The 14,555-nt window shown below is 41.5% G+C and overlaps 1 protein-coding gene across 1 annotated transcript; it reads left to right on the top strand.

The window, feature by feature from the left end:
• Nucleotides 1-2,315: 2,315 nt before the first annotated feature.
• Nucleotides 2,316-12,565, top strand: METTL2A (methyltransferase 2A, tRNA N3-cytidine). Its single transcript, XM_079798273.1, has 9 exons — nucleotides 2,316-2,422; nucleotides 2,628-2,719; nucleotides 4,332-4,687; nucleotides 5,955-6,004; nucleotides 6,332-6,392; nucleotides 7,430-7,569; nucleotides 9,302-9,408; nucleotides 11,071-11,136; nucleotides 11,973-12,565. Exons 1-9 carry the CDS (start codon nucleotides 2,328-2,330, stop codon nucleotides 12,128-12,130), a joined length of 1,125 nt encoding a protein of 374 aa, XP_079654399.1. The 5' UTR covers nucleotides 2,316-2,327; the 3' UTR covers nucleotides 12,131-12,565.
• Nucleotides 12,566-14,555: the final 1,990 nt, after the last annotated feature.

Below are 14,555 nucleotides of genomic sequence, written 5' to 3'. Positions count from 1 at the left end.
ATTGTATTTAAATTATACCTCTATGAAGCTGTAAAAACAAAACAAAACGGGGCATGGGACAGTTTGTTCTGAACGTAACTTAAAAGTTATTTCTACAAATAAATCAGAAAAAAAAAGACAGGAAGGATAGAAACCAAAATGTTTAATGGGTTAAATTAAGGATGGGATGGGATATTTTCTTTTTTTCTTTTGTCTTACCTAAACCTTCTAAATGTTCTATAATAAATACAGATTTATGTTGCAATAAGTAAAAAACCCCAGAAAATCTGTTTTAAAATTAAAGTTTTAAAACCAGCTTTTTCAATTATCTCGGGCTGCTACAAGTGCTGTCCAGGTTCTATGAAACCTTAAGGAGAGCAAATTACGACACCAGGGTGCTTTCCCCAAGCCCTTCAGTTCCAGAGCACATACTTACACCAACCAAAATTTCCACTGATTGAAACTGAAAGAAGAGCATGAAACAGTTAACTACCTCTGACCCGGTTGACACCCAAGGCAATAATCCAAACTGGAGTTCTTAACCTTTACATCCTTTGAACCCATGCCACCCACTGAGCTAGTGGAGTTCTCACTACTCACCAGCAGAGGGACCCTTAGCTCCTCTGGAACATAGGGTGGTATGAAGTCTGATAACCACAGAGGACTCAGCCATGTCTTCCAAATTTCTTCGAAGAAAATATTTAAGTGCTTCAAAAGATGAACAAAAAATGAGTTGTAGAGGTCAAAGATAATTGTATGAAAGTATTAAGTATTAGGATACTTTAGAATATTTCATGGGGTGGTGGTGGGAGTGGAAGAGTACAAGGAGGATAAATGGTGATGGGGAAAAATAAAAGTTTTTTTTTTTTTTAAAATATATCAATAGGGCCCAAGTCGTTTGACATTTTAAATGACTAATTATTGGAACTAACATAAGTAACTGAAAAGTCAGCTCTCTGCAAGAAATTACGAAGTGGGGCAATTGATTAGGAGCCCTAATAGCCCTTTTGGTGTAGGGAGAAAAAAAGTCTGTAGATGTGAGAACAAGATGCCAAGAATAAGCATAAACCAACCATCATATCTGCAAACAGCCTTGAGAAAAGATAGAAATACTTGTATTTATTTGGAAAGGAGGTTTTGTTCAAATTGTTTCGAAAGACCATAACAATGGCAAGTCTTTTGTCTTCAAACTACAAGTTCTTTACTATCTTATCTTTTTTATTCACTTGTGTATTTTTCTTGGTGATTAGGGAGAGTCTGGGAATTGTTCCCATTTCTTTGGTGGGAGAGGTATAGAAGATTCTCTCATTGCTCCCCTTAGTGGTTTTTTTTCTTCTTTTTGAATATATTTGTATTGATTTCAAAGAGGAAGGGAGAGGGAGAGAAACATCAATGATGAGAGAGAATCATTCATTGGCTGCCTCCTGCACGCTCCCTACTGGGGATCAAGTCTGCAACCGGGGCATGTGCCCTTGACAGGAATGAACCCGGGACCCTTCAGTTCACAGGCCTACGCTCTATCCACTGAGCCAAACAGGCTAGGGCTCCCTTTAGTTTTGACTATGGGAAGAATCTGCAATGGAGTAAATGATCACTGGTTACCAGTGTCCTAAGTCAAGTACTGCTCTACTCAAATAACTAACCCTTTTCTTCTCTTCTTCCAAATGGTAGTCATCCCTCTTCTGGAAATCTTCTCAACTAACTTGATCTTACATTGACAGCCGGCTCTTGTGAGAATCCGTTTGTAGTAATTATCGAAATAGAAATGTAAGGCTGAAACGTATTCATGTCACAAAACTACATCTGTGCATGAATTACAATCTTGACTGTGCAAAATAAGCTTGGATATGGATAATTCAAACAGGTTATAAAAAAAAAACTTTATAAAGTTCTCCTTGGTTATTTATTTCCTATACTTCCCCCCCAAAAAAACTGTATGGAGATATTTTATAGCTTTTCACACTATGAAAAGCTGATGGGAGAGGCTGGAGAATTGCCCTATTTCCTCACCCTGCGAGCTACTGTCCTCAATTCTTTTGGCCAATCGGCTCTACCGTGGAGTTGCCTTACAACTTGCGTGAACCGGGGAACCTGTTAGAGGATCCCAGCACGGAAAGAAGGCTCCGGTGGAACGTCTCCCACTCTCTTGGCACCAGGCGTGTCCACCAGAGCCCTGGCACGACTCCGGGCCAGCCCCACCCAGAGGGGCCAGCGCCGTCCAGACCCCGGCCACCCGAGTCGCCCCGCCCCCGTCTTTTCCCGCCCTTTCCCCGCGCCTCCGGAAGGGGGCGTGGCCCCGCAGGAAGTTCTCGCGTTATGGAGAGGCAGGTATTTCCGGCTCCGGTATCATGGCAGACTCCTGCCCGGAGCCCGGCGGGAAGAGGCAGCCGTTCGGGGGCCGGTTGCTGAGCGATCCGGCGCGGGTCTTCCACCACAATGCCTGGTAACCGCCCTGCCCCCCGTGCGGCCGGCGGCCCGCCCTCTGTCCCGCGCCCTGGGCGCTCCGCCGAGCCCCTGACCGCCAGCCACGGGTCCCGCTGCCTTATTCTGGGCGCTCTGCTCCCCGGGAGAGGCGTTCTGAGGCCAGCTGCTCACCCTGCCCGCCGCTGGAACGCGAGGCCCCTAAGCTGCCTGTTTGGTTTTCCCAGGGACAATGTGGAGTGGTCGGCGGAGCAGGCCGCGGCGGCCGAGAGGAAAGTCCAGGAGAACAGCACCCAGCGGGTTTGCCAGGAGAAGCAAGGTGCGCCCCAGGGGGCTCTCTATGGATTCCACAGCCCAGCGAACTGCTGGACGCGCTCTCCGGGAGGCCAGAGAACCGAGGTTGCCAAGAGCCTTTTGTTCACCTGGGCTCGGGGGTAGAACAGGAGATGTGCAAGGATGGAAATGGGTTACACCGGTGAAGTCTTGTTAGGGCATAGAGGGTGTTTTTTTGGGAGTGGGTGGGAGGGTGGACTTGATATTATTTTCTAGTGCTTATGTTTTTAATTATGTTGACTAGACCCATATTAATATGGCTGGCTTCTGGCAATCGCCATACGATTTTTTTAGAGAGGATGTATTTTCCACATGATTACACTTTGCCTGAGGAAATGTTACCACTGAAGCTAGATCCAAGTGGTTGGACTCTAAATGTTGGAAGAGGGAACTAATGACTGGTGAATTACGTGTCTTTTCTTTGTGTACGGGCTGTGAGGATTTGGGGCTCCTGCCAAGGAAAGAGAGGTGAAACAGAATGGAGATAAATCTGGCCAAAGAAAAAGAGACTGCTTCTGGAGAGGTGGATGATTTCACTGCAAAATATTCCTAGATACTGAAACTCTATGTTGGGCCTATGTCCTAAGAGATGATCGAAGGTAGGACTGGCAGTTGGAGAGTAGTACCCACTGAAAGAGTACTGTGCAACAATTAGATGATTCCAGTTACAAAATATTTACCATGCATAGTTTGACAGAGACTAGATCAAAGCAAGTTAAAGTTGAAAGATAATTTGAAAATCATGTGATCCAATAACCTCTTTCTACAATTAAAGAAACTTGGACCCCAGGACATTAAGTGCCTTACCCAGAGGTAAGCAGTTGGTAGTAGCAGTGGTGAAACTAAAATCCAATTTCTTAGATTTTTATTCTACTACACTAGTCAAGGTCCTGTATTGGCAATGAGCAGAAAACTGAAATGTAGAGCAACCTTGATCACCTTCAACAACAGCTTTCTTTTAAACAGTCCACACTTCTTTAGTATATATGTCCTGTCCTCTATCATCAAAACTCTTACTCAGCTGAAGACATTTTTTCCTTGTCAACATTCTCTATTTTCCTCTTACCTTCTTTCCATTTTTAGTATCCACACTCTAAAGAACCACAGACAAAGGAACATATTTAAAGAAGAGCTGCCTGTATCAAAACCATTGCATTCACATGGGGAACAAACTGAAGAACCTGGGATATTAAGCTTGTAAAAGAAGATCTAGAGGGGGAAATGACTGCCCTCAAACACAGAAGAGTTGTTCTGTATGGTCCTGAGAAATGGTAGGACCTTTTGGCCAGAAGTTATTAGACAGATTTTTTTGAACATTAGAATTTTCTGATAGCTAAGAGACATCCAAAGATGTGGGAGAAGAATTGATAGGTAGTAAGTGCCTAGGCAGAAGTTGGACTCCGTAGAAGGGCAAGATATGGAGGGAATTCATGTATGATAGGTCTAGCACTAAATGATCTCCATCTCTGAGGCTATGGCTCTAATTGAGGATACTTTTAGTATAAAATGACATTCGATGAAGCCAGGTGACAAATGACAGTAGATACAAATAAAATGTTGAGAAATGGTTCTTAAAGTCTTTTCTTAAACATTTACAGTTGATTATGAGACCAATGCCCACAAATATTGGAATGACTTCTACAAAATCCATGAAAATGGATTTTTCAAGGACAGGCATTGGCTTTTCACTGAATTCCCAGAGCTGGCACCTAGTCAGAACCAAAATCACTTGATGGATTGGCTCTCAGAGAACAAGAGGAGCGAAGTGCCTGAATGTAGGAGCAATGCGGATGGACCTGGTTTGATAGAAGAACAGCACAAGTGCCCTTCAAACAGCCTTGGGCATAAAGCACAGACTCTTCCTGTGGAAGAGAAGGTAACTCAGAAACTCAGTCACTTGGAAATCTGTGCTGATGAGTTTCCTGGATCCTCAGCCACCTACCGAATACTCGAGGTAACCGTTCTTTATTGTCCTGGTAGTAGGTTAGTAAAGTTGTAATGTTGTGCACATGGTCCGCATAGGGAGGCTGACCACAAAGTGACATCTGTCTAATGAAGACTTGACCCTTATGTTGGCCAGGAATCACCTCCATTTAAAAATACATATATATGTATATAATATATATATATATATATGTGTGTGTGTGTGTGTGTGTGTGTGTGTGTGTGTGTGTGTGTGTGTTTTCATTGATTTCAGGGAAAGGAAGGTAGAGGGAGAGAGAGATAGAAACACCAATGAGAGAGAAACATCCATGGGCTGCCTCCTGCGTGCTCCCTACTGGGGATCGAGCCCGCAACCAGGGCATGTGCCCTGACTGGGAATTGAACCAGCAACTTCCTGGTACATGGGCTGGTGCTCAACCAACTGTGCCACACTGGCCAGGCTCACCTCCATTTTTTAACTAAAATGCCCTAAATGTAGACCAAGATATCTGGTGGTTGTGGCAAACAAAGATTGATCACCTGAGGTATGCTACCTGGGAACATCATATAGCATCTGAAAGTTGTAGGTTGTGTTGCACCTGCCATCTGGAAAAGTGTCTAGGTCGGTGCTGTAATGTAAATTCACAAATGATGACTGCACACTCCACTGGGAAGCTGATTAGCCTTGAGATTGAGTCCTGTGGCATGCCCTTGGACCTCTTACCCTCCCAAGCAGAATGGGGCTTCTGGCTCTCTCTTTCTCCCTCCCTCCTTCCCTCATAGTTTTTTGAAGATGAATTGAAATGGTGTGTATAAAATAGTTAAGAATAGTGTCTGGCACATAGTAAGCGCTTAGTAAATGGTCATTGTTTTTATTATTACTACACCCAGTATTGTATTTAAGGGTAGTGTAATCATGGTTCCCTTTTCATGAAATTTTCCCAGTCCATTAGAAATGTTTTTCTGTGATATAGTAGAGCTCAATATGAAAATAATTCATCTACAGGACCATTCACTAGAATTCAAAAAGTAAAAGCAACCCTATTAACAATAAATAATTTTTAAAAAAAGTAAAAGCAACCTGTGCCCTTTTTTTCTAGACCCTTCGGCTAATGAAAGCCCATGCTACTCCTGTACATGTTCCTGAGGTCAAGGTCAGGGAATGTCATAGGTACTGTTTAGCTCTGGTCACTACATCATCCTTAACACAAGTGGGCAAGATTATCTGTTGTTGATTTTTTATCTTGCTTCGGGTAATTTGGAAAGTTCTGTGATTAATAATTCATTTTTGTCTGCAGGTTGGTTGTGGTGTGGGAAACACAGTCTTTCCGATTTTACAAACCAACAAGTAAGTATGTTGTAAAGTTTAACTATGACAGCAAAGAGGAGGAAAGTGAGGGGTTGTTTATCAAAAGTTTTACATCAAATGTAACTGGTTATTGGGAGTCGTGGGTTACAGGAGATTTACATTTCTACATTATCCATTTATGGGTTGTTTTGATTTAATCTGATTTATATGTTAACCTTTGCCATCAAGGAAATTAGTGAGATTTAAACCTTTTACATTGTTAATATATGGTACTTTTATAGTTTAACCCTGTTACCCAGGAAAGAGGATAGACATAATCCAGTTTGTAATGTAATTCTTCTGCTGTTTTTTTTCTGCCCATTTCAGTGACCCAAAACTCTTTGTTTATTGTTGTGATTTTTCTTCCACGGCTATACAACTGGTCCAGGTAAGTGCAGTGGCTCCTATCAGTAATTTCCACTGATTAAAGGGAAAGGGTCTTCTAAAAATCATGGTTTCTAGCTGTTTCCTTACTGTACTGTGGTCTAAAAGTCAAAGATTTACTGAAATAGCCTGAAGGAAAGGGTCAAATACAGAGTGCCACTTGCCAGCCATGGAACTTTGGGCAGGTCTTATGACCTCGCCAAACTTATTTTTTAAGGATTGAAATGAGATGATTGTTTAGCCAAAGTTCTTTGAGTTACAAGTCGAAGAAACACGTAGACAAACTCAACCAGTAAAGTGGAATGTCATAGAACCCAAGAGCATCAAGTGTAGCCAGGACTGAAACTCAGCCCTGAAAAGGTGTCAGATATCAAGGCAAGTTGGCTGGCCAGTGAGACATTGCCGCCCCTTCCATCACTACACCTCCCTTGAGTTCACAGTGTCTTATCTCTCATTGCCCAGTGCTCACTTACCTTTTTCAAATTTGTTTTCTCTTTGCAGACTAGCTTTCTGTAGTAAGTTTTCCCTGGTTTTGCACATGCTTGCCCCTCCCAGTTCCTTATAAGTCCACCTGTTTGGGTATTCTCAGAACCTCACCAGAATGACTGTCCCCTGTACCAAAGACTTCCGTCTGGGTTAACCCAGCCCAGCTGGTAATCTCCTTTGCTAGCCGGTTTGGCTCAGTGGATAGAGCGTTGGCCTTCGGACTGAAGGGTCCCGGGCTCCATTCTGGTTAAGGGCATGTACCTTGGTTGCAGGCTTGATCCCCAACCAGGAGGCAACCAATTGATGTGTCTCTCTCACATTGATGTTTCTCTCTCTGTGTCTCTCTTCCTCCCTTCCACTCAAAAAATCAATGAGAAAAATAGCGTGGAGTGAGGATTAACACCAACAACAAAAAGGAATGTGTGCCTTAATGATTAGAGCTCTATCCCTCGGAGGGGAAGTAACTGCAGTTACACTTAAAGCAAGATTAGTTTACTTTGAGGCTCTGTGAACATTTTCTAACCTATGTGTTGTCTCTCCTCCAATTATCTGCAGACAAATTCAGCATATGATGCAGCAAGGTGTTTTGCCTTTGTTCATGATTTGTGTGATGAAGATAAGAGTTATCCGATTCCCGGAGACAGTCTTGATATTATTATCCTCATATTTGTTCTTTCAGCGATTGTTCCAGATAAGTAAGTAGTATAACAAAAACAAAGCTTTAGTCATGGACCTTGATATTGGGGTAGGGCCCTAAATAAAAAGAATGTTCTGATAGACAGAAAGAAGCCACTCCATCTAAAGTGATAGAAGCATCTCAACCGTTTTCCTAAATTTGTCTTGAAGTCCAACTTTTGTTTCAGCCTCTAAAACTCTGCTTATTGGCTTCATTGGTTGGTTCTTCTTTTCATTTTTATGGTATAATATCCCCAAAGAATGGGGGGACATCTTTAATGGGTATGTGGAGAAATTTCATATTGATAATTTCATAGCATGCTGTTTCAACATCTCATTATTAGCCTTTTTAAATGAACCAAGCCTTTTTTTCCTCTCTTTTTTTATTGATTTTAGAGAGAGGGGAAAGAGAGAAATGTCGCTTTATTGTTCCACTTAGTTATACACTCATTGGTTGCTTCTTGTATGTGCCCTGACTGGGGATCGAACCCACAACCTTGGCATATTGGGATGTTACGTTAACCAACTGAGCTACCCAGCCAGGGCATAAACCAAGCTTATTAACAGCACAGAATGTACAGTGAAGCCTAACTCAGCTATTCTCTGATACTTGAGTTCTGTGGAAAACAAGTATAGTAGAATTTCATAAAATCAATTTAGATAAAAGACAATTGCTGTACCCTAAAAGATACCGTTAAAGCCTCATAGACATAGGCAAACTCTCTTCCTAGTAAAATACTGTTTCAAGGAAGCAGTGTTGGTTGGAGACCTGGGAGAGTGATTGATTTTTCTCCAGCCCATGTTTCCTCTAGAATAGCATTGAGTCATCTGACCTGACAGGGATATTGTGAGTGTGCAGTAAAGGTACATGCAGAACAGCCCAAAGTGCCTGCATGGCTCAAAACATTAGTAACTGCGGAAGCTTAAATGCTACAACTTTAAAAAACTTGCATGGACTGAAACACAGCATTAAAGTTAAAAATAAGTTATTCAGTAGTTAAATAAACTTTCAGATTTTTTTTGTAAGTTTGTAGTGTTTATACTTTTAGAAAAGCAGAATGCTGTACCAAGCCTCAATATGAAAAGTGCAATAGGAAGTGTGAAGCACTCGCTCAGTTACTCATTTGCATACTGACTGTCTTGAGGTTCAGTCTTTATTTAACAAATGGGCAGATCTGCATTCAAAGAACTTGGGCCTAGAGGGGGAAGGAAGATGAGTTTACTAACAGTCCCATAGCAGGTTGTGGGAGCACAGGGCAATCCCAGAAGGAGAAGGAAGTGAGCCTGGCAGAATGTGTCACTTTTCCTATGGTGGAGCCCTAAGACAGAAGGAGGTTATCCTCGGTTATTAGCAGGCCCCAGAAGGCACATCAGAAGTTTGGATGTGTGCTCCTGTTCTAACTAAAGCAAGGGCAGAGGATCTAAGGCTTCAGGGTTAGGAAGTCCACGGTCTTTTTAGAATATGCAGCAAGGAAAAGGAATCTTGCCCAGCCTGGTTGAGTGTCCACCTATGAACAAGAGGTCATGGTTCCATTCCCTGTCAGCACATGCCCGGGTTGTGGGCTCCATCCCCAGTAGGGAGCGTGCAGGAAGCAGCCTATTGATGATTCTCTTTCATCATTGATGTTTCTATCTCTCCCTCTCCCTCTCTGAAATCAATAAAAAATATTTTTAGAAAAAAGACAGGGAATCTTATCCGTAAAGAGGCCTGATCTTCATTCCCTGTCCCCCCCCCCCCCCCCCCCCCCACAGGATGCAGAAGGCTATCACTAGGCTGAGCAGGCTTTTGAAGCCTGGAGGGATGATGCTTCTGCGAGATTATGGCCGCCATGACATGGCTCAGCTTCGGTTTAAAAAAGGTATTTTGCTACTATAATCAAAACAATAGTTTGCCATCAGAATAGACATAAAAATCAGTGGGACAGAATAGACTAGAATTATAGCTTCATATATAAAACCACTTCATGCATGACAAGGGTGGTCTGTTTTTTGAAAGCTTGTATACTTTAGGTATTAGGGAGGTCTTTTTAACCAAGACAGCTACTTTTTAAAGAGCTATTTTTAGAAAAGACATTTGATTACATAAACAATTTTAAATGTGATGTGGCAAATGATGTCATTAAAAAGTTAAAAGACAAGTATTCTTGGTGCATAAAACAGATAAAGACTTAATAACTGTGCTCTTCAAGGGACTCTTGGCAAATTGATAAGGAAAAGATCAGTGACCCACCCAAAAAACAGGGAAGGAATATTTTAGAGTTGGTTCACAGAAGAACATATTCAAATGGCCAAAAACAAAACTTCAAGGGAATAAAAGTAACAATGAGATACCAGTTCTTAAACCTATTGCTGGCCAGTTCAAAGAAAGAGAGATGTTTCTCCACTACTGGTAAAACATAAATTGTTATGGCCTTTTTTTATTTTTTATTTTGTTATTGATTTCAGAGAAGAAGGGAAAGGGAGAGAGAGATAGAAACATCAATGATAAGAGAGAGAGTCATTGATTGGCTGTCTCCTGCACACCCCCTACTGGGGTTCGAGCCTGAAACCCCTGCATGTGCCCTGATCGGCAATCCAGGCAATGACCCCCTGGTTCATCAGTCGATGCTCAACCACTGAGCCACACTTGCCAGCCTTTTATGGCCTTTTAAAAAGCTACTCTATATTAACTATTCAATCCAACAGTCCTTTTGGGAATTTTTCAAGAACCAGCCATAATATATACATAGCAAAATCTTGAAAACAAAGTGAATGCCTCTGTATAAGAGCATACTGCTGGTCTTGGGGGGAGAGGGGGAGGTGTTCCATTTTATTTCCAAGTGAGGAGAGCAGTGCACAGATGAGTATTTCAGACTTGAGCCCACATGTAACAGTAGCTAGGGAGAAATACGTAGGTAAGGAAAGCAAGTAAGATTATGTTGACATTTAAAAGGTGAAGGATTACACACCAGGGTGTTAAATTGATGTACAGTTGGGGGTTAGCAGTAGAAGGGAGAGCGTGTCTTAAGATAAAAAGAGTAGATGTGTTATTTATATATATATGTGTGTGTGTGTGTGTGTGTGTGTAGACACATGGACAGACATGCGAAATGACACTCACCAAAATGGTATTGGTGGCTTAGACTTAATGGTATCCTTAGACTTAGCGATATTGTTTGATATTTATTTATTTTTCTTTTCCTTTTTTTTTTTCTTTAAACAAAGAGTAGATAGTATTTATTTAATCAGGGAAAAGGCAAAAACACTACCTGTTTCAGCAGGAAGCAGAACTGTAGAACCGGGGAGCTGAGAGTCACGTGTGTAAGTTACTTAGCCTGCAGTTTGATTATGCCCCTTTGGCTGTTCTTCTCCAAAGCACTCTTTGTAGGAGAAAAATTGCAGATTCCTGCCAAGTACCAAGTATAACCAAGGAAGAATTTTGTTCTCTGCCCAGGAAGATGATCTGTGATGTACCTTTGATTGACAGTGAAATTCAAGAAAGTGCTTTAAAGTTTCTCTATTTTTGCCACATTGCTCTGCAGGTCAGTGTCTATCTGAAAATTTCTATGTGAGAGGTGATGGCACCAGAGTTTACTTCTTCACACAAGGTATGGAAACAACACTCATCTTTATATTAATACTTCCAAAGTTTATTAAATGTTCCTTGGTGGACTTCCAGAAGTAAGGTCATCTGGCCCTCCTACCTTTTACAACCTTTCCCTATCCTTTCCCATCCCTCACAGCCAACCTGAACTGCTCACTGTTCTCCAGATAGGCTCAGCTTGTACGTCTTCAGTCCTCTGCCTTGTTCCGCTGTCTGCCCTTCCGCTCTGTCACGTTGTTCAAAACGGGAAACCAACCCATTTTGCTAGACTCCAGTGCAGCTGTTTCACCCTCTAAGCTTGGTTGTGCCTTAGATGCACCTTAGTTAGGGTGAACTCACCATTCACTGGGTTCCAGACATCACCCTGAACTGCTTTCCCCTGCTGCTCGCCCAGCTGCAGTGCCTTAAGAACACTCCATTGCTGGGACCTTTGTCAGATCACATATTTTTCTGAGCCTCTGGTTAAAGTGATAGAACCTCTCCCCTTAAAAACAAACAAACAAAAAAATGGCTTTCACGTACATATAGGTAGATCTTTACATGTAATTTTAAGGTATTCATAGAGCCCTGCATGAAAACTCCTCCCCATCAGCTGACTCTTAGAGAAGCTCTCCCTCGGGTTCCAGGTCCCCCTTCCCAGATGGTTTGGCTTCCCCAGCCTGAACATGAACTTGCTCTTTCCTAGCCACTGCTGCATTTTTAACTAAACTGCCTGCTGAAGCCACTAAAAATACCTAAGTAGTGACAGCAATCTCAAGGAGCTTCATTTAACATAGAAAGTGGTAGATACTATACTTTTTCTTCCGGGGAAAATACATAAACATCTATTTTCCAAACTAGATGAACTGGATACACTTTTCACGACTGCTGGACTGGAAAAGGTTCAGAACCTGGTGGATCGCCGATTGCAAGTGAACCGAGGGAAACAGCTGACAATGTACCGAGTTTGGATTCAGTGCAAATACCGCAAACCTCTTCTGGCCAACACTGGCTCCTGACAGGATGGGGGCTCCTTGGCTTTTTAAAAAAACATTCACAACTGGTGTCTTGTTGATGTTGGACAGTCCAAGGAAACTTGAGCCTTGAACCTAGGGAAAATGACTTTTATCAAGATTCTAACCATCATGCTTTCTATTTGTGAAGCCCTTTAATGTATACTTTCCTCCAGCTTTTTCTTACTTTGAGATCTCAAAAAATCTTTCTTGTCATTTTATAGTATCTTAATAACTGTAGTATTCATGGGAATTGGGAATTTTAAAGGCATCAAGAAATTTCCATGTGAAAGTATCATGTATGATAAAGTGCCATTTGACTGTATGTTTCATTAAGTTATTTGAAATGCAAATACCCAGTTCCAAGGTGTTTTAAGCACTTTTCCCCTTCTCTAAGTAACCTGTGTCCAAAAATTAAAAGGATCTTCATTTTTAGCAAAATCGCCTTATTTTTTATGTCCTTAAATGTTTGACACAAAGGAATTGAGAGAACTTTATTTTAGCCACATCACTTCACTTCTGAATGTGATTGTCATCAGTGTTACCTTTTTTTATGTTCTGCTTATTTTCAGTTATTATTTTTACATGTTTCTCTCTTGTGGTCCATAAGTTATATTATGTTTTCTTTTTCTTTTTTTAAAATATGTTTTTATTGATTTCAAAGAGAGGAAGGGCCAAAACTGGTTTGGCTCAGTGGATAGAGCGTCAGCCTGCGGACTGAAAGGTCCCAGGTTCGATTCCGGTCAAGGGCATGTACCTTGGTTGCGGGCACATCCCCAGTAGGGGGTGTGCAGGAGGCAGCTGATTGATGTTTCTCTCTCATCGATGTTTCTAACTCTCTATCTCTCTCCCTTCCTCTCTGTAAAAAATCAATAAAAATATATTTAAAAAAAAAAAGAGAGGAAGGAAGAGAGAGAAACATCAATGATGAGAAAGAATCATCAGCTGCTTCCTGAATGCCCCCTACTGTGAATTGAGCCCGAAACCTGGGCATGTGACCCCACCGGGAGTCGAACCGTGATCTCCTGGTTCATAGGTTGATGCTCAACCACTCAGCAACACCAGCTGAGCTGATGTATTCTTTTTTTTTTTATCCTCACCCTAGGATATTTTTGCATTAATATTTAGAGAGAGTGGAAGGAAGGGAGGGAGGGTGAGACATACACACATTGATTGGTTGCCTCCCGAATGCATCCCAGATCGAACCTGCAACCCAGATAAAGTGCCCGAGCCCGCAACCCCTCTGTGCTCCAGCCAACGCTCTAACCACTGAGAATACTGGCCAATTATATATTCTTAATTTTACCCAATTAAAAAATGTCAATTCCTCATTCCTACATTTTGGAGTTTCAAATTAAACTTAGATATTCTCATAATTGTTTTATTATTTTATATGTGCAAAGATAAGCAATTTTTAAAATAATTCCAAACTTACAGAAAAGTATAGTACCAAGAATGTTATAAGAAGAGTCACTTTTTTCCTGAATCACTTTTAAGAGGATGTAATTCCTGTTATGAGACATTCTATATCACCAAATAAGTCTTATCAGAAGAAGTTTACATGGAAACACTGTTCCCCACAGATAACCAAGTTTTTTCAATGGTCCCAATATAGCCTTTATCACTTTATTTTTAAAAAAGCCATTTTGTTGCACTTAGTCATGTCTCAGCCTCCTTCAAGCTTGTTTCATGACCTTGACATCAGAAGATTACAGGCTATTTTGCAGACTGCCCCACAAATTGGATTTGTTGATACTTCACGATTTGGTTCAATTTCTACCTTTTTGGCAGGAATATCAGGTAATGCTGTGCTGCTCCTATTCCTTCCTATTAGGATACATGCTTTTTAATTACTCCATTGGTGATGCTAACCTTGATTATTTAATTGAGGTGGTGTCTGTGGGGATTCTCCACGAAAAATCACCAGTAAATATTTTGTAGGGGAGTGTTTTGAGACTACAAATATCCCATTCCTCACCAGACTATCCCTTGGTTTCAGCATCTTGCTGTTTCTTGGCTGATTACTACTCTATGATGGTGGTCACATAGTGTTTTGTAATCCCATTACCCCTATATTTATAGGTTGCTGTCTATAAGGAAGACTCTTTTCTCATCCTTTTACTTAATATGGACTCATGGGTTTCTTTTTTATTCAATGATTATATACTATTGTATTTTTTTAAATATATGTTTTATTGATTTCAGAGAGGAAGGGAGAGGAAGAGAGATAAAACATCACTGATGAGAGAGAATCATTGATTGGCTGCCTCTTGCATGCCCCCACTGGGGATCCAGCCAGCAACCCAGGCATGTGCCCTGACCAAGAAATCGAACTGTGACCTCCTGGTTCTTAGGTTGATACTCAACCACTGAGCCACGCCGGCCGGGCTACTATAATATTTTAATGTTCATATTGTCCTAGATTCGGCCA

The sequence above is a fragment of the Cnephaeus nilssonii genome (assembly GCF_951640355.1).
Source record: "Cnephaeus nilssonii genome assembly, chromosome: 19".
In the NCBI taxonomy this organism is placed as follows: Eukaryota; Metazoa; Chordata; class Mammalia; order Chiroptera; family Vespertilionidae; genus Cnephaeus; species Cnephaeus nilssonii.
The sequence above is the reverse complement of the archived record's forward strand: the minus strand, read 5'-3'. Positions and strand labels throughout refer to the sequence as shown.